Genomic DNA, 19,606 nt, shown 5'->3' with positions numbered 1-19,606 from the left:
AGACCTCTACCTCAAACTGGCCGATGGTGATAGCGCTGGAATCGGCCGTCATCCAGGCGCAGCTCCTGGAGCAAGTGGTGAAGCTCACCAAACTGCTCATGCCTCTGGAGGACCTGATGGACCCAGGTACGGCGAGGACGTCTTTTACGCTGCTGCTCTGCTCTCCACAGTACATAGAGAAGGGAGACTCTCTCTTCAAGCGCTAGCTCGATAGCTGCCATCTTGCAAAGATACCAGTCTGGCACAACTCCCTCCCACATTCCTCCCACATTTCCGGTTCACGCGCGTCAAAATATCATATTTTGACGCGCGATGGATTTTTCTTGGACACGCGTTGAGACGCGAATGTACACGCGTCAAATTAGGGGCGTTTGGGGCGTTTTATTCGCGTCCATCGCGTTCGGTGTGAACACACCGTAAGAAATAGAATTGCTGATGACATCAGAGCTACAATAGTGGACCATGTCATCAACCGTGGAGTGACCCTGAGGGAAGCTGGCCAACGGTTTTTTTGGTTTTTCTCAAACTTAAGTAACTGAAACCTTTCATTGAACTACAGCAGAAACAGATTGGAAATGCCAAGTTATTCTAACACTAGTGGACTTGTTAAACAAAACATTTGTTTCACTTCTTTCTCAACATGCAGCACCATTAAGAACAGTGGACCAGCATAGTTGGTCTGCATGAGCACACTTACTGCAACAGTTGTACATGCTGAAACTGGTTGCTGGCAGCTGATGTGAAGAAATGTCTGGACACATCAAAAGTTTTCTTTTTCATTTTTTCCTCCCTTGGATAACATACACATGGCAAATAAAAACATGTAACTAGGGTGACGTGAAGTGTGTATCATCAGGTTTAACTAAAATATAATGAGGCTGTCCATCTGTGAAGTAATTGTTCCTTCAAAAACCACTGTGACAACAGATTTTATTTCATTCATTTGATGGTTTTCTATTCTGTATACTGGAACTTTTTAATAGCCCCCCTGTCCACACATCCTTGACATGAGACTTTCTGCAGAGTTGCACATGATGAATGCACACAAAACTTAAAGTGTTGCTGTCATATTTTCTTGGATGTGGTTTGTTGTCATAATCAAGAACGTGTCTTATTTTTTTATTTGTTTTGTTGCTGATCGGCCATTGGACTGCTGAGCCTGCAGTGAACAGCCAGTCACTGACTCTTGATGCTAGAGCAAGGACAACTGAGCTCTCTCTCTCTCTCTCTCTCTTTTTTTTAAATAAATAATACGTTCGAGCTGTTTATGTTTTTGACTTGTTATGGACTCTGACTGGCAATGGGAGGGCTGGCGGACTCATATTATGGAGGTGGAGGGTAGACACATTTTGTGTGCAAGAGACCACATACTACAGTGGTGATTGACACAGACTTCAATGGACATTTAGGTGAAGGGAACAGAGGTTATGAGGTGTTGGGTAGGTGTGGTGTTTAGGAGAGAAATCTAGAAAGACAGATGTGGGGCAGATTTTCCAAGTGGAAATGGCCGTGGTGCACACATACTTCAAGAACAGGGAGGAACTTGTAGAAATATATGAAAGTGGAGGAAGCTGCACACAGGGCAACTAAATATTATGCAGAAGGTGAAATCAAAAAGACAGGAGACAAGGAGGTGTCAGGGAGAATGCAGCTATGCAGCATCAAATGGTAGTTTGAAGGATGAGTTTGGACATCAAGAAGAGGAAGTGAGTGAAGGCAGAGACATGCAGGAGTATAAACAGGCTCTGGGTAGTAGGGAAGACTTACCAGATGGCTGGGATAGTACAGCTTTATTGAGATAAACTGCCAAGAAGGGGTTTGACGGCTTCTCTGCACAGAAGAAAGGGAAAAAAGAAAAGTGATTTTGAAAGTATTTGAAGGAAGAGATTTACAAAGAAAAAGAAGTGTAGTTAGCGAAATGAAGAAAATAGACCAAGAAACTGGGAGGCTAGGCATGTAGCAGAAAGAGGTGACAAAGGAAAAGGCTCAGTGCCACGTATGTGAAGCTGGACCCCAAGGAAATGAGGGAATGACACTTGCTAGGCAGAGAGTGAGTTTGAATGGATGTTCAAACCCCCCCCCCAAAAAAAGATATATTCACATAACATAGATTGAAAGAAGCTGCAGGTGGCACAGCAGCTTTAATGTCTTCCAGACAGGAAGTTTTGGAAAGAAATATCATCATTTCCCAGATTTTACTATCTTAGTGTTCTGTAACAAAATCACTGTTGTGCGCATGGTGTTAGAGATGATGATGATTACAAACAAACTTAATGTGCTAGTCGTGCTTTTCTTGAGGGATTTGTCCTTCGACCAGTTTTCATGTCATTGGAATCATTTGTATTCACTGATTCTGGCACTTATTTCATCAAACCAAACTCCAAGTAAATACTTTCGGCTTTTTGGTTTTGTCAAACGAACTAATGTAAAGAATGCCTGGCTGTGCACTACACCACGCAGTGGGAATTTGTCTTCTCCAGTTAAATTCAGGATTAACTTGCTTTATAACACAGACCTCAAAAGTAACCGTTATAACCCCAAACACAAGAAAATGTGATCTACAGCACAGTGAGAACTGGCAACGCTTATCTGGAGGGGTCAGAGTGAATGAACTGGACACCTGTAGAAGCAGGATTTGATTTCCACTGATTTCCTTTCCGATCTGATACCAAGTAAAATTCAGGGTGGTATCGACGATACTGATCTGATACCGATACTCTGAACAAAAACTTATTTTTTTTACTCTATCTTTTATTTTATCTCAAATTATAGCGTCGTAATGATCACAGGACATCAGATTACTTGTTCTTATCACTTAATGATGCAGAATTATCATATAGAAATGAAAAACCTGAAGTTGTGGCTATTTGTTGCCTGCCTGCAGCATTAAAGGACTCCGTGAGAGACGTCTGTCTCGCCCTGGCAGCACCTCTCCCTCTCCTCCTCTTCAGTTCGCCTCAACATACGCTCGTCATATTCTGTGATATGATTCACTCTGAGGTGTTTGACCAGGTCAGCGGTGTTACCACAACACCTCACATTCTTGCCACATGTATGGCAAACCACGTCTCAGCTGTTCGTGGAGGTAAAATACGTCTGCACATGACTCTGTTTACGCTCAGCCATTGTTGTGAGTGTGCACGCCAAGGGGCCGGACACAATGACGGGTATCGGAGGAATCGATATTTCAGTATCGATCCGCACATCACTAGTTGAGATACGTTTTAAACTGGTCCAAAAAACAAATGCATATTTTCCCGAACCACTGTTCCTTGACTAAGGTGGATAACGTGATGAGGTCAAGGAAGGGTGTGACGGAGATTTGATTGAAAAACTTTGTCGTCCGTTAAAGTTTCACGTTGGCTTTTTCATCTTGAAAGCCCTCTCTGCTCGTGTCCAACCCGTGTGAACAATCACAGATGTGAGAAATGTAAACAAACCGTCCACAGAACGCTGATCAGGTTATTTTAAGCGCAAGAAAACAAAAACGTTGAGCTCACCGTCGGCGTCACGGACGAGGCCTGGGGGTCCGGGCCCGTCCACAAAGGTCATTGTAACACAAATCATACGATTGCTAATGAAAATGCTATAAAGCTACATCGCAGATAAGTCTCTGGAGTAACAATCAAGGCCATGTTAGTTATTTGATGAATAGTATCTGTGCCACTCATGGCGCATGACTGAGGAGGACGTTGACCTCTGCAAGTCAGGAAAGTCTGCTGCTCATTGTATAAATATGAGATGTTTTTCAAAAACCAGCCATCATCTCGGAGGCTGACTCCAAAGTACCATCTCACTTCAAACTTGCAAAACAAGTCGAGTCGATGCGAGCGCACTGCTTGTTTCTAGTTAGTCTTTAAGGATGACAGCATTAGTCTGCTCCTTTGTATGAAAGAAAGTGAGTCGAGTCCATGTGGTCTGGCACCCACCCACATTTCTCTGCTAGTGATCCATGAGGACTCCACCTTGTTGCCAGTTCTCTTGTGTGGAAGCTTCAGGAAATGACAGCTTCACTCTGACGTGTGTGAGCTGTGTGAGGTCTGTGGTTAGAAGTTTACAGTGTTTGCTCTTTGTGTCGTCTGTAATATGCTCTATGGCTTTAAAAAAATGGCCACATGTTTCTGTAGCTGAATTTGTCCATCTCTGACCTTCTGAGACTGTATTTTCAAACAGGGACGTTCTGACTTTTCTTCACCTTGTACTTCATTCTGCAAATGTTTTATACTCTATTAGAGTTATTACATTATTCTGTTATGCTATAAAATCAACCCCCATATAAGATCGTACTTAAGAAATACATTTAAAAACCTTCCTGTGCAAATAACCCAAGTTATCTAGAAGAAATAAAAACTGCACCGCAAACCAAACTCAGGTGTTCGACCTGTTGAGCTCGGGAAACTAACTGGTGTTTCATTTTAGTGAGTGCTTTGTTAGATTCCTTCATTTGAACCAAATGAAGTTGATTAAAGTTGATGCATTGATGTGTTTGAAGTGTTTTGTTAGTTGCGATGGATCTCCTGCTGTCTTTTTTCCTCATTATTAAAAGAGGATTTCTTTGAATTTCAAACATCCATTTCCTGTTTATCTGGTCCCGGGTCACAGGTGCAGCAGTCTAAGCAGAGAATCCCAGACCTCCCTAAACAACCACTTCCTCCAGCATATCCAGGACAATACTGAGGCATTCCCAGGCCTGCTGAGAGATATAACCTCTCTAGTGTGTCCTGGGTCTGCCCTGGAGACTCCTCCTCATGGGACAGGCCCCAAACACCTCACCCAGGATATTTTTAATGAAAACATCACAAATAAGTCGTCAGGTCTGATGGTCACATTTGTGAGATTCAACCACCATAAAGCAGAGATCACACAGGACACACTGTGTAACCCTCAGCTCAGGTGTGTTCAGGACATTTGCTTGGAAGAAGCCGTCTGTGGATAAATCCTGCTCTCCACCTCAGCTGTCAGGTTTATCCAGAGAACGGCCGTCCTGACTTCCAGCAGCCCCACAGTCCTCGTTTCTAATAAACTGGCATCACTGAAATGAACCGTCTGCCTCGCTGTTCAATAATCTGCTCTTTGCCAATTTCCCAGCAGAAGCTTCCACTCATATCAGCATTTTTCTGTGATTCTCACATGAACTAAACATAAAAAGCTGAAGCCAACCTCAGAGTTCCCCGTAGTGAGGAAGAGTTTCCTCTGAGCCACAGCTGAGTTTGATGCGTCCACAAAGGAAGACTGACGGGAGGACAGACTCTGGGAGAAAGGCAGATATTAAAAGATATGAATACAAAGTACGCTGCAACAAACAGGACAGCAGATTATGAAGAGCGGTTAGACCTTCATGTGTCAGTCATTGAAATGTGATCAAAGTTACCTGTTTGACATCCTGATAGAAGAAAATCAGCTTCTTGGATCCGTTTGCAGCAAAGAATTCATGGATCAGACTGAACTGGAAGAATCAGACATTAATGACTCAAAGGTTCAACTCTGAGGAAGGATCACGTCTCTGAACTTACTCTGTCATCAGAGACGATGGCGTCTTCCACCGCCGCCTCCTCCAGGCTGCCGGCGTCGGCCAGCCTGCTCATCAGGTATTTATGTCGGGCATCCAGAGCTGCCCGCCGTTCCTCCTTCACGGCTCTCGCCTGTTTGGCTACTTCTCTCCTCGCCTCATTGGACAGCAGCATCGTCCTTTTACCAGACACCTGCATAAAATCCTCAGCAGGCTGGGTAAGCTTGCGTGAGCTCTCTGTGGAGGCTGTTGCAGCTGAGATGGCTCACCCGAGCGGTGCAAACTTAGTTACCTTCAAGGCTCCAGAGTCAGCTGAGGTCAGCAGCTCAGCCTCTGGGGAGGTTACAATCCCTGGAACAGCCAGGTCTCTACAACCAGAAACAGTCTTTGCATGTGCAGCTTCAGAACCAGACTTGAAGTTCCAGTTAGTGTCCGATGTCCCAGAAACACTCAGGTGCTCACTGAGCAATCTCTTGAGGCCAACACTCAGAAAATCAAACCGTCTTTGAGCCTTTGTGGGAACATTTATCGTCTGTGCTGGAAAGGTGGAAACATCTGGGAGATGCAGCCTTAACACACTGGGCTTCACAAGTCCTTGGAGGCAGCTCACTAAACTCAGGGATGCAGACAAAATCAGCACTTGCAGGAACACAATGTGCCCTCTCACAATGAGCTTGGAAGCATAAACTGAGTTTTCCTCACTGACTGTTTTAGACAGGTTTGTGGGAGCAACACAAAAAGCAGCTTCAGCTGGAAACACACAGTTTAGTGTCTTTGCTGCTCGCTTTAAGTCACAATAAACAGGAAACTCATTGTGTCTCATGTCAGAATCACTCATATACAGGACAGGAAGAGGCGGAGCTTATTTCCTGCAGGGAGAGGTTAGCAGTCTGTGTCTTTCTCATTTCTGACTCCTAAAGAGCTGAAAAACACAGGCTGTTATTGGCTGGCTGACACTGGGATTAATGTCCTTGAAGCCAGCAGTCTTTAATGTCCAGGTTCAGAACGGGCAGGTGAAAAACAGTCCTTTATGTCCTCTGATGTTCAATAAACTGTCCTGATTACTGAGGGAGCAGAGAAAGTGTCTCCATCACTCACCACAGCTGGATGCTCTGAAATCCTGGAATCCAGCTGTGGAGAGGAGCGCCGGCGGCGTGGACGCAGTTTAGTAATCAGGGAACGGGAGGCAGGAGGGAAACACAGCTGGGACCAATTACACACACGAGACAGGAAACAGTAACACAGGACTGTCAAAGTAAAACAGGAAATATAACACAGAGTCCAAAGTAAGGAGACGTGGGACACAGTGAAGACACAGAAACCAGAACTATAATCACAAAACAAACTCAGAAACATAAAGAGTGAATCAGCTGATTCAGTGTTTGTGACAAAAACATGGATCCTGGTTAATAACTTTTATTTGTTTGTTTCTGTATTATTTTGTGTATCGTTCTTATGAGCTGTTGTTTTGTCAGTGAAATATTATTTCATTGTTTTAAGCTTTTTGTTGACTTTGAAGTGCTTAAGTTGATATTTTTGAACATTTAATTTGTTCGATTATTGTCGAGTCGATAAAACTGTCAAACGCACAGCTGCTTCCAGCATGGCCGGAGGAGAGGTGGCCGAGCAGACGCACAACACACACAGCTCACAGGTTTGCATTTCTATATATTGCAGATGTTGCAGAAATTGAGAGTAAAGAACTCAGAGATCCAGCGCTGTCTCCTGCCCCTTATTTATACACCACAACACAACGACAGGCGTAACTCACACAAACGGGTAACATGAGGCTCAGATGCTTTGGACGTGTTCACATATACTGGACACAGAATGATGAAGATGGAGCTGCAGGAAGGAGGAAAAGAGGAAAAACACAGAAAAGATTCACAGATGTGGTGAAAAAGGACACGACAGCTTCTGTTTGTTAGTTTGGTTTTTCTTTATTTGGTAAAGATTCAGAAATAAAGAGAAGATCACATGTTTGAATATTATATTAACGTTCTGTAATTACAACAAGTTGTAAAATCTTTCCAGAGTGAGACAGAGACTGTGCAGAGACTGTAGAAGGACAGAGCAGCAGCAGAGCAGTCCAGATACACTGATGATCCTCTGTCAGATCCAGAGGGACACACAGGGCTGATGCTGGACTCTACATTGTGTCTGACAGTGGAGCTGTTCTCAGAGCAGTTCACTCTGCAGCACTGACAGTCATCTGCACTTCATTCCTCTGTCAGTCACTGCTGGATGAAGCTCTCCTCTCCACCTCCCAGTAACATGGCCCAGTCAGAGCGTCTCTACACACAAGCTGCTGCTGCTGCTTCAACCTCTCTGGATCATCAGGACACAGCTGCTCCTCTCTCAGCACACACACCGTCCTGTTTACCATCATCACCTCCACCTGCAGAGAGAAGGAGGAAGAGCAGAGGAGATAAACGAGTGTTTCCAGAGACTCTTCATCAGCTGTCAGTCAGTGATGCAGCACATCCAGTATAAAGAGCAGCAGGGACGTCAGTGCTGGGACTGTACTAGGACTCATTGTTGCTTCACTTTTTCTAATCTTTGGATTTTTATTGAAGTTGCTGAAAATGTTTTTCCCTCCTAGTTTGAGTTTGGACTTTCATTCATTAGAAGAACCTTGGTGTGTCCACTCTGAGCTCTGTAGGAACCCCAACAACAAGCCCAACAATCCAGATGGACGGTTCCAGCTGTTAACTGGAGGAATTCCATCCAAACATCTGCTCTCACTAAATTCTTCCTCACCTACAGACTGTGTTCTTCACTGCTTTAAACTTGGAAATCAATGCAGTCATTGGTCTGCGTGCTGCTTTGTTCAGAGAGCTGATTGGCTGTTGACAGCGTTTGATCAGAGCATGTCAGACGTTACTATGGTGACCATAAAGGTGAGAAACAGGAAGTGTTTGTGTCCAATCCTGAAGCCTGTCACCGTTCTCCTCTCACAGCTTCACTGAGAAGCTGCAGCTTTACAGGAAACACTGGATCTTTGTTTCATACTGACTGTGTTTAGTACAATACTGCTGACAGCACCACCCACTCACTCCATCACTCTACTGACCTCAGAGTCTCCAGTCTGTAGTCTGGACTCTTCTTAAGATCAGACAGCTGCTTCACATCTGGATCCTTCAGGTTGTTTCCCCACAGCTCCAGCACTCTCAGATGGGAGGGGTTGGACTTCAGTGCTGCTGCCAGATAATCACAGCTGATCTTTGACAAACCACAGCCCCTCAATCTGTATAAAGAATGAAAGATGTAAATTTATTAGACAAAGTGCTTGAAATCATTCAGTGTTTCATCATCTGTTCAGAGCTGAAGAAGGTTCAGAATGTAGAAGTTTAGAAAATGGAAACTCCAAACAGCTGAAGCCAACAGGAAGCAGCTTCAAACAGGAAACTGTGCAGAGTTTCAGACTATATGTCCTGATGCAGCCAGTTGGATTTTGGAGATTTGAATCTCTGTTCTGTGACTAAGTCCTTGAATCATTTCTTCCAGTTGGTCCAACAAGACAGACTAAGTATTGGACATGTGTTGTGGCTCCATCAGGGGAGCTTCTAAATGTGATGTGATGGCCCCGCTGGGTCTGTCAGGTCACAGCACTGAAGAGAGCTCAAACTGGGCACACAGCTGTTCCAGTCTGGACCAAAGACTCTATACTGGGACTGAGGGACTGCTTTGACTGCACCCACTGGGACTTTTGAAAGGCTCATGTTCTCACTTAGATCATCGATTTCTACTGACATTTCTTTCTGGGAAAAATGGGGATTACTTTGGAAACAGGAAGTATTTTCCCCAATAAGCAGCCCTGGATTAGTAAATCACTCCAACATGTTCTCAGGCAGAAGAAGCTGTCTTGTTATGAGGGAGAGAAGAAAAAGATTGAGGCACAGAAACCTGTTGAAAGAGAGATAAAGCAGCTAAAATCAGGTGTAAAAGTAAAGCAGAGGATGAGCTGAATAAAGGACACTCAAGGCTGGCTTGGAAAGGAATGAAGTCAATACACATATATCCCCCCACACACACACACACACACACACACACACATACACACACGCGCACACTTAAAGAGTAAAAATTGGGCTGGGCTCGCATGAGCCAAGTGAGGAAACACTATAACAGGGAGCCGTCTGCACCGGGAGCCGGTCACAGACCGCAGCCTCCAGGCTGGGCACACAGCAGGAGGGAGGCAAAGGAGCCCCCCAGCCAGGCTGAGAGGACACCCAGAGACCCAGCAGCCACGGTCAATCACAGCCCCGGTGCAGAGAGCGCCCTCCGAGGAAACACTGGAGATATGACGCAATACGATATACACAGGGTAAAATGATAAAATAAATAAGAACAGGATACAATATAAATATAAATATAAATAGAGTAAGAAGATTAAAAAATGAATAAGAATAAAATCAAATCCTAAAATTCTAAATCCTAAATTAATAATAGAATAACAGGATAGAATAAATAAGCATAAAATAAATAAACGCTAAGTAAAAGCTAAATTAAAAAGGTGAATGTGATGCTGAATCAGCAGAAGACTTGGACTCATTTGATTCCAGCTTTGATATCATTGATTTCAATGAAGAGCTTTGTGATTGTAGCAAAGGGCTGGTAGCTCTGAGAGTCCCACTGATGAGGTGTTTGTGTGGAAATCTCTTAGTGGGACCAAAGAGAGAAAAAGCCCTGGTCCTGATGCTGTGGGAGGGAAATGATTGAAGTGTGCTGTGAGGAACTGACTGGGAGATTTTCACACATGTTCCAGTCCTCCTGGGAACAACAGGAAGTTCCCAGCATATGGAAACAAAGGTTAAGTGTCCTATGGCACTCAGTGATGATGGTGCTGTAGCCCCACCACCTCCACCTCTTTGTAAAGGAACTAACTGTAATCTGAAGCTTCAAATGGAACTAAGACTTCCTCCACTAGGTGGCAGTGTCTGATGAGAAAGTGTTAGTGGAGCTGGCCTGGAGTCAGAAACAGGAAGATGCAGGATTTGGGCTGAAATGGGCAAAAGTGGTTAGCACTAGTGCCTTAGAGCAAGAAGGTTGTAGGTTGAAGCTTGTTGGTCAGCTGGGCCTTTCTGTGGAGGTTGGATGTTCTCCCACAGTCCAATGAAATGCTGCTTAGGTTCATTGGTGCTTCTACATTGGCTGTAGGTGTGGATGTGAGGGAGTGCTTCTCTGTCGCTCTCTGTTGGCCCTGTGATGGACTGCTCACCTGTGCAGGTGGACCACGCCTCTTGCCCTATGACAGCTAGGGCACAGGCTGCAGCCCTGTGAGCCTAAGCTGAATAAACAGTTAGCAAAAATGATCCATAGATGGCCTGAAATCCCCCAGTTAGCAGTTTGGTAGATAGCTATGACATGCTAATCCCATCCAGCAGCTGTATTCTACCTGTAAGCTGATCCCTGCTGAGCCAAAGCACTTTTTCATATACAAATTACAACCTTTAATAGAAACCTATTGGTCAGCATCTTATTAGCCTGCTGTTAGCTTCATTCCACAGAAAACTGAGAGAAACTAACAGAGTTGATAAAGAATAAAGAGAAATGTGCTGATTTAAAGCCTTTGAAGTGCTTCAGATGATCTCTGTCCACTTCTGTCCACTCATTCATTCATGTAAGCTTTCTAATGCAGCTTTGATCTTCACAGTCTGCTTGATGAAACTCATTCTAACCCTGAATGTCAGAGTGTTCCTGCTTCTCTTTCCCATCATTCATGCTGGCAGTGGAGGAGATTTGGATGTTGGACTGTGTTTTGGATGATGTGTGTATGTTTGTGTTGGACTGCTGTCTGTAAAGCAAACGCACATTTTGCTTTGGATTTCAGTGTCAGACAGACTTTAAGGTGCAATGAAGAGTTTGAGAGTTTCACAGTGAATTTTCCACTGGAGGATTTTTCTTCTTCTTTGAAGGTTTGAAATGTGAACATTGTTCTGCTGCAGTCAATGGACTAAACCAGAGAAGAAGAAAACAGACTTTACCATGAAGATCCTCAGTGTGGATCAGTATAATATCAGCCTGATGTCTGCAGTTTAGTGTCAGCACAACTTTCACATCATATTCATCTCAGCACAACTAAAACATGCTGACTGACCCCAGAGTTTCAAGTTTACATCCTGGACTCTCCAGGAAACCACACAGATGCTTCACTCCTGGATCCTGCAGCTTGTTGTTGATGCTCAGGTCCAGCTGTCTCAGATGGGAGGGGTTGGACTTCAGTGCTGCTGCCAGATAATCACAGCTGATCTCTGACAAACCACAGCGCTCCAATCTGTATAAAGAATGAAAGATGTAAGTTTATTAGACAAAGTGCTTGAAATCATTCAGTGTTTCATCATCTGTTCAGAGCTGAAGAAGGTTCAGAATGTAGAAGTTTAGAAAATGGAAACTCCAAACAGCTGAAGCCAACAGGAAGCAGCTTCAAACAAACACAACAAGAGAAAAAACTCTGAATGTTTCACATTAAAGTCGTACATTTCTCATAAAAACAGGACAAAGACTTGAAAAAGTCGTGTTTTTCCTTCCAGGAACCACATGGCTTCACTTTTATAGGTGAAGTGTGACAGAAATGGACATATTTGAAGTCCAACACCTTTTTCCAGTCACATTATTAAAGCAGACAAACTACAAGCTCATTTTCATTCCAACAAGTCATCTTCTGACCTGGACTAACAACACTGGTCTCTATGTGCAGCTGGCTGTGAGACCAGTGCTCAGGGAGCGTCTACAAAGTGCAACACTGAAAGAACATCACACACTCATTTGCTTTCAGCACTTTCACACAAACATCTACTGTCATTATTGTCACCAAACTCTGTGGATCCTTTATTGCAAATTCAAATGGGATCAAATGGTCAGACAAAAGAGGGTTATGAGGAAATATGATGAAATGTTGTGTATTAGCAGCAACTTATTGAATCTTTTTCCTCAGAAACCAAACAAAATGATTGGCAAACATGTTTTTACAAACTCAGTGTTGGACTTGGATCAGCAGGATAAGCTGATGTTTAAAGGCATTTGAGTCTCGCTGTATGAGAGTCCAGTTCTTACTCAATATTTATGGATGATGTTCTTTCAGTGTTGCACTTTGTAGACGCTCCCTGAGCCTCACAGCCAGCTGCACATGGACCAGCTGACATTACCCAGCATTAGAGGCGGCTGTAAAAAATTCATGTTCCCATTTAAATGGTTTTAATTTGAATAAAACGATGTTGATTCATTCAATCCTGAATCGATGTTTAATATAAATGTATTTTGCCAGAATCTCAGGTTAAAGCTCACAAACTATTTCAACAAGCAGCAAACAGCTAAAACAGTAAATGAGAGCAGCTAAACACACAAAGATGGAAACACAGAGCGTGGATCGTTCACTCGACGGCACGTACACGGACACGCCGTCGGGGCTGAAAGTGGACAGCTCACAGATCCTGAAGCTGCAGGTTTCATCTGTCTCCAACCAAAACTGAGTGAAGCAGCAGCAAAAGAAGATCCAAACTCTGCTTCACGTTTGATCAATATGCTCATGAATTCTCTCTGACTTTGGCTGTTCCTGCCTGCACAGCTCTCTCTCTCTCAGTGTACTCCAAGAACAGCTTCAAACATCTGTTTCTGCATCATTCACTGTTTATTAGCCACCAGTCTGCTGTTGTGTTCAGTGCTGTCGGCCTCTGACAGTAAAGCCTCATTTCTGCTGTTCCATGGAAACTTTTTAAAATGATGACAGATTACAAACTCTCAGCTGTGTCTGTAATCAAACCTCTGTAACTTTGCTTCACTTCAGCAGCATCAGCTCATGTTCACATGTTGCTTCATGGTTTGCTTCAGTTTTTGATCGACTGCAGAATATTTTGAAGGTTATCTGCTATAAAAAGCCAGAAGAGGAAAATCTGCTTCATGTGTTTCTGTTTGATCCTCAGTGACTTTGACACAAAGGCCTCTGCTGTGATGATCACACCTCTGATCAAGTCTCACAGTGTCACAACTGATAAATGATCAGAGTTAGAATATTTCTGACTGTCTGCTGTGTGCCGTGACCTTTGACCTGCTAAAGACAGTCAGCTGTGGATTATTCATTGTTGTGTCTGATACTTAGAACTGTGAGGAAGAAGCTACACAGTTAATCAGGGTCCCCTCTCTCTGAATCAGGAAAGGTGGGCAGGCCGCGTGTGGGCCGCGGGCCATACGTTGAGTATCACTGTTTGAAATGTGAACATTGTTCTGCTGCAGTCAATGGACTAAACCAGAGAAGAAGAAAACAGACTTTACCATGAAGATCCTCAGTGTGGATCAGTATAATATCAGCCTGATGTCTGCAGTTTAGTGTCAGCACAACTTTCACATCATATTCATCTCAGCACAACTAAAACATGCTGACTGACCTCAGAGTTTCAAGTTTACATCCTGGACTCTCCAGGAAACCACACAGATGCTTCACTCCTGGATCCTGCAGCTTGTTGTTGTTTCTCAGGTCCAGCTCTCTCAGATGGGAGGGGTTGGACTTCAGTGCTGCTGCCAGATAATCAAGGCCAATATCTGACAAACCACAGCTCTTCAATCTGTATAAAGAATGAAAGATGTAAGTTTATTAGACAAAGTGCTTGAAATCATTCAGTGTTTCATCATCTGTTCAGAGCTGAAGAAGGTTCAGAATGTAGAAGTTTAGAAAATGGAAACTCCAAACAGCTGAAGCCAACAGGAAGCAGCTTCAAACAAACACAACAAGAGAAAAAACTCTGAATGTTTCACATTAAAGTCGTACATGTCTCATAAAAACAGGACAAAGACTTGAAAAAGTCGTGTTTTTCCTTCCAGGAACCACATGGCTTCACTTTTAAAGGTGAAGTGTGACAGAAATGGACATATTTGAAGTCCAACACCTTTTTCCAGTCACATTATTAAAGCAGACAAACTACAAGCTCATTTTCATTCCAACAAGTCATCTTCTGACCTGGACTAACAACACTGGTCTCTATGTGCAGCTGGCTGTGAGACCAGTGCTCAGGGAGCGTCTACAAAGTGCAACACTGAAAGAACATCACACACTCATTTGCTTCCAGCACTTTCACACAAACATCTACTGTCATTATTGTCACCAAACTCTGTGGATCCTTTATTGCAAATTCAAATGGGATCAAATGGTCAGACAAAAGAGGGTTATGAGGAAATATGATGAAATGTTGTGTATTAGCAGCAAGTTATTGAATCATTTTCCTCAGAAACCAAACAAAATGATTGACAAACATGTTTTTACAAACTCAGTGTTGGACTTGGATCAGCAGGATAAGCTGATGTTTAAAGGCATTTGAGTCTCGCTGTATGAGAGTCCAGTTCTTACTCAATATTTATGGATGATGTTCTTTCAGTGTTGCACTTTGTAGACGCTCCCTGAGCCTCACAGCCAGCTGCACATGGACCAGCTGACATTACCCAGCATTAGAGGCGGCTGTAAAAGATTCATGTTCCCATTTAAATGGTTTTAATTTGAATAAAACGATGTTGATTCATTCAATCCTGAATCGATGTTTAATATAAATGTATTTTGCCAGAATCTCAGGTTAAAGCTCACAAACTATTTCAACAAGCAGCAAACAGCTAAAACAGTAAATGAGAGCAGCTAAACACACAAAGATGGAAACACAGAGCGTGGATCGTTCACTCGACGGCACGTACACGGACACGCCGTCGGGGCTGAAAGTGGACAGCTCACAGATCCTGAAGCTGCAGGTTTCATCTGTCTCCAACCAAAACTGAGTGAAGCAGCAGCAAAAGAAGATCCAAACTCTGCTTCACGTTTGATCAATATGCTCATGAATTCTCTCTGACTTTGGCTGTTCCTGCCTGCACAGCTCTCTCTCTCTCAGTGTACTCCAAGAACAGCTTCAAACATCTGTTTCTGCATCATTCACTGTTTATTAGCCACCAGTCTGCTGTTGTGTTCAGTGCTGTCGGCCTCTGACAGTAAAGCCTCATTTCTGCTGTTCCATGGAAACTTTTTAAAATGATGACAGATTACAAACTCTCAGCTGTGTCTGTAATCAAACCTCTGTAACTTTGCTTCACTTCAGCAGCATCAGCTCATGTTCACATGTTGCTTCATGGTTTGCTTCAGTTTTTGATCGACTGCAGAATATTTTGAAGGTTATCTGCTATAAAAAGCCAGAAGAGGAAAATCTGCTTCATGTGTTTCTGTTTGATCCTCAGTGACTTTGACACAAAGGCCTCTGCTGTGATGATCACACCTCTGATCAAGTCTCACAGTGTCACAACTGATAAATGATCAGAGTTAGAATATTTCTGACTGTCTGCTGTGTGCCGTGACCTTTGACCTGCTAAAGACAGTCAGCTGTGGATTATTCATTGTTGTGTCTGATACTTAGAACTGTGAGGAAGAAGCTACACAGTTAATCAGGGTCCCCTCTCTCTGAATCAGGAAAGGTGGGCAGGCCGCGTGTGGGCCGCGGGCCATACGTTGAGTATCACTGTTTGAAATGTGAACATTGTTCTGCTGCAGTCAATGGACTAAACCAGAGAAGAAGAAAACAGACTTTACCATGAAGATCCTCAGTGTGGATCAGTATAATATCAGCCTGATGTCTGCAGTTTAGTGTCAGCACAACTTTCACATCATATTCATCTCAGCACAACTAAAACATGCTGACTGACCTCAGAGTTTCAAGTTTACATCCTGGACTCTCCAGGAAACCACACAGATGCTTCACTCCTGGATCCTGCAGCTTGTTGTTGTTTCTCAGGTCCAGCTGTCTCAGATGGGAGGGGTTGGACTTCAGTGCTGCTGCCAGATAATCAAGGCCAATATCTGACAAACCACAGCTCTGCAATCTGTATAAAGAATGAAAGATGTAAGTTTATTAGACAAAGTGCTTGAAATCATTCAGTGTTTCATCATCTGTTCAGAGCTGAAGAAGGTTCAGAATGTAGAAGTTTAGAAAATGGAAACTCCAAACAGCTGAAGCCAACAGGAAGCAGCTTCAAACAAACACAACAAGAGAAAAAACTCTGAATGTTTCACATTAAAGTCGTACATGTCTCATAAAAACAGGACAAAGACTTGAAAAAGTCGTGTTTTTCCTTCCAGGAACCACATGGCTTCACTTTTAAAGGTGAAGTGTGACAGAAATGGACATATTTGAAGTCCAACACCTTTTTCCAGTCACATTATTAAAGCAGACAAACTACAAGCTCATTTTCATTCCAACAAGTCATCTTCTGACCTGGACTAACAACACTGGTCTCTATGTGCAGCTGGCTGTGAGACCAGTGCTCAGGGAGCGTCTACAAAGTGCAACACTGAAAGAACATCACACACTCATTTGCTTCCAGCACTTTCACACAAACATCTACTGTCATTATTGTCACCAAACTCTGTGGATCCTTTATTGCAAATTCAAATGGGATCAAATGGTCAGACAAAAGAGGGTTATGAGGAAATATGATGAAATGTTGTGTATTAGCAGCAAGTTATTGAATCATTTTCCTCAGAAACCAAACAAAATGATTGACAAACATGTTTTTACAAACTCAGTGTTGGACTTGGATCAGCAGGATAAGCTGATGTTTAAAGGCATTTGAGTCTCGCTGTATGAGAGTCCAGTTATTACTCAATATTTATGGATGATGTTCTTTCAGTGTTGCACTTTGTAGACGCTCCCTGAGCCTCACAGCCAGCTGCACATGGACCAGCTGACATTACCCAGCATTAGAGGCGGCTGTAAAAAATTCATGTTCCCATTTAAATGGTTTTAATTTGAATAAAACGATGTTGATTCATTCAATCCTGAATCGATGTTTAATATAAATGTATTTTGCCAGAATCTCAGGTTAAAGCTCACAAACTATTTCAACAAGCAGCAAACAGCTAAAACAGTAAATGAGAGCAGCTAAACACACAAAGATGGAAACACAGAGCGTGGATCGTTCACTCGACGGCACGTACACGGACACGCCGTCGGGGCTGAAAGTGGACAGCTCACAGATCCTGAAGCTGCAGGTTTCATCTGTCTCCAACCAAAACTGAGTGAAGCAGCAGCAAAAGAAGATCCAAACTCTGCTTCACGTTTGATCAATATGCTCATGAATTCTCTCTGACTTTGGCTGTTCCTGCCTGCACAGCTCTCTCTCTCTCAGTGTACTCCAAGAACAGCTTCAAACATCTGTTTCTGCATCATTCACTGTTTATTAGCCACCAGTCTGCTGTTGTGTTCAGTGCTGTCGGCCTCTGACAGTAAAGCCTCATTTCTGCTGTTCCATGGAAACTTTTTAAAATGATGACAGATTACAAACTCTCAGCTGTGTCTGTAATCAAACCTCTGTAACTTTGCTTCACTTCAGCAGCATCAGCTCATGTTCACATGTTGCTTCATGGTTTGCTTCAGTTTTTGATCGACTGCAGAATATTTTGAAGGTTATCTGCTATAAAAAGCCAGAAGAGGAAAATCTGCTTCATGTGTTTCTGTTTGATCCTCAGTGACTTTGACACAAAGGCCTCTGCTGTGATGATCACACCTCTGATCAAGTCTCACAGTGTCACAACTGATAAATGATCAGAGTTAGAATATTTCTGACTGTCTGCTGTGTGCCGTGACCTTTGACCTGCTAAAGACAGTCAGCTGTGGATTATTCATTGTTGTGTCTGATACTTAGAACTGTGAGGAAGAAGCTACACAGTTAATCAGGGTCCCCTCTCTCTGAATCAGGAAAGGTGGGCAGGCCGCGTGTGGGCCGCGGGCCATACGTTGAGTATCACTGTTTGAAATGTGAACATTGTTCTGCTGCAGTCAATGGACTAAACCAGAGAAGAAGAAAACAGACTTTACCATGAAGATCCTCAGTGTGGATCAGTATAATATCAGCCTGATGTCTGCAGTTTAGTGTCAGCACAACTTTCACATCATATTCATCTCAGCACAACTAAAACATGCTGACTGACCTCAGAGTTTCAAGTTTACATCCTGGACTCTCCAGGAAACCACACAGATGCTTCACTCCTGGATCCTGCAGGTTGCTGTTGAAGCTCAGGTCCAGCTCTCTCAGATGGGAGGGGTTGGACTTCAGTGCTGCTGCCAGATAATCACAGCTGATCTCTGACAAATCACAGCTCTTCAATCTGTATAAAGAATGAAAGATGTAAGTTTATTAGACAAAGTGCTTGAAATCATTCAGTGTTTCATCATCTGTTCAGAGCTGAAGAAGGTTCAGAATGTAGAAGTTTAGAAAATGGAAACTCCAAACAGCTGAAGCCAACAGGAAGCAGCTTCAAACAAACACAACAAGAGAAAAAACTCTGAATGTTTCACATTAAAGTCGTACATGTCTCATAAAAACAGGACAAAGACTTGAAAAAGTCGTGTTTTTCCTTCCAGGAACCACATGGCTTCACTTTTAAAGGTGAAGTGTGACAGAAATGGACATATTGAAATCAATGATATCAAAGCTGGAATCAAATGAGTCCAAGTCTTCTGCTGATTCAGCATCACATTCATCTTTGCTCCTTGTTCTGCATCCCCACCATAAATATAAAGAGGCAAAACTCACATTTTCCAAAATCCTCTTTAAGCTTCGACAATAAAGGAAGATAGTTTTATACAAGTCTTTGTGGTTTTCTTGTCACCCAGATGCCCGAGTACTTAAACTTCTTATAGCTGGGTTTAAAAGGGGCTAAAATACACAAAACTCCCCAGTTGTCGTACAGATAGACTTTGCCTCGCTCTTCCCAAAATTCACTTTATATCCAGAAATTGTCCCAAATTCCTTAAGTATGCATTAAGGTGACCTTGAGGCTCTTAAAGGCGCCTATAAATAAAACGTATTATTATTATTATTGTAAGTCTATCCAAAAGTTTGCGGAGGCTGTTCGATGGGTTGGAAATAAATAAAATCATGTCGTCGGCATAAAGAGAGACTTCATGTTCGATACCCCCTCGATGTTTTCCCTCAACACCAACACATTGTCTCAGAGCAACAGCTAGCGGTTCAATGGCAAAAAGGAGACAGAGGGCATCCCTGTCCTGGGGGGCAGATTATTGTTAGTCTGGACGGCTGTTAGAGGGGAGCAATACAATACTTTTATCCAAG

At 43.1% G+C, this 19,606-nt stretch overlaps 2 protein-coding genes across 2 annotated transcripts in view; both read right to left on the bottom strand.

Moving 5' to 3' along the window:
- Window positions 1-19,606, bottom strand: part of LOC147302822 (ribonuclease inhibitor-like) — a gene marked incomplete at its 5' end in the record, with an annotated part of 440,111 nt that overhangs the window by 367,490 nt on the left and 53,015 nt on the right. The window lies entirely within an intron of this gene.
- LOC147302824 (dynein axonemal heavy chain 5-like) lies at window positions 5,107-5,585 on the bottom strand. Its single transcript, XM_086282125.1, has 3 exons — window positions 5,514-5,585; window positions 5,372-5,446; window positions 5,107-5,250 (listed from the first exon to the last, which is right to left on the bottom strand). The coding sequence occupies exons 1-3, from the start codon at window positions 5,583-5,585 to the stop codon at window positions 5,107-5,109; spliced, it is 291 nt and encodes a 96-aa protein (XP_086138251.1).

The sequence above is a fragment of the Aulonocara sp. 'chitande type north' Nkhata Bay genome, linkage group LG23 (assembly GCF_057382095.1).
Source record: "Aulonocara sp. 'chitande type north' Nkhata Bay isolate Kocher_YH1m ecotype deep benthic linkage group LG23, A_spYH_male_GT1.1, whole genome shotgun sequence".
NCBI classification, from domain to species: domain Eukaryota; kingdom Metazoa; phylum Chordata; class Actinopteri; order Cichliformes; family Cichlidae; genus Aulonocara; species Aulonocara sp. 'chitande type north' Nkhata Bay.
This window is presented reverse-complemented; position numbering and strand designations above follow the sequence as displayed.

Bases quoted from the DNA above. Each gene is read 5' to 3' on its own strand.
- LOC147302824 (XM_086282125.1), bottom strand. From the start codon at position 5,585: ATGAGCAGGCTGGCCGACGCCGGCAGCCTGGAGGAGGCGGCGGTGGAA. The intron at 5,447-5,513 runs GTAAGTTCAGAG...TGATTCTTCCAG, and splicing joins CCATCGTCTCTGATGACAGA to TTCAGTCTGATCCATGAATT. The intron at 5,251-5,371 runs GTAACTTTGATC...CCTTTCTCCCAG, and splicing joins TCTATCAGGATGTCAAACAG to AGTCTGTCCTCCCGTCAGTC.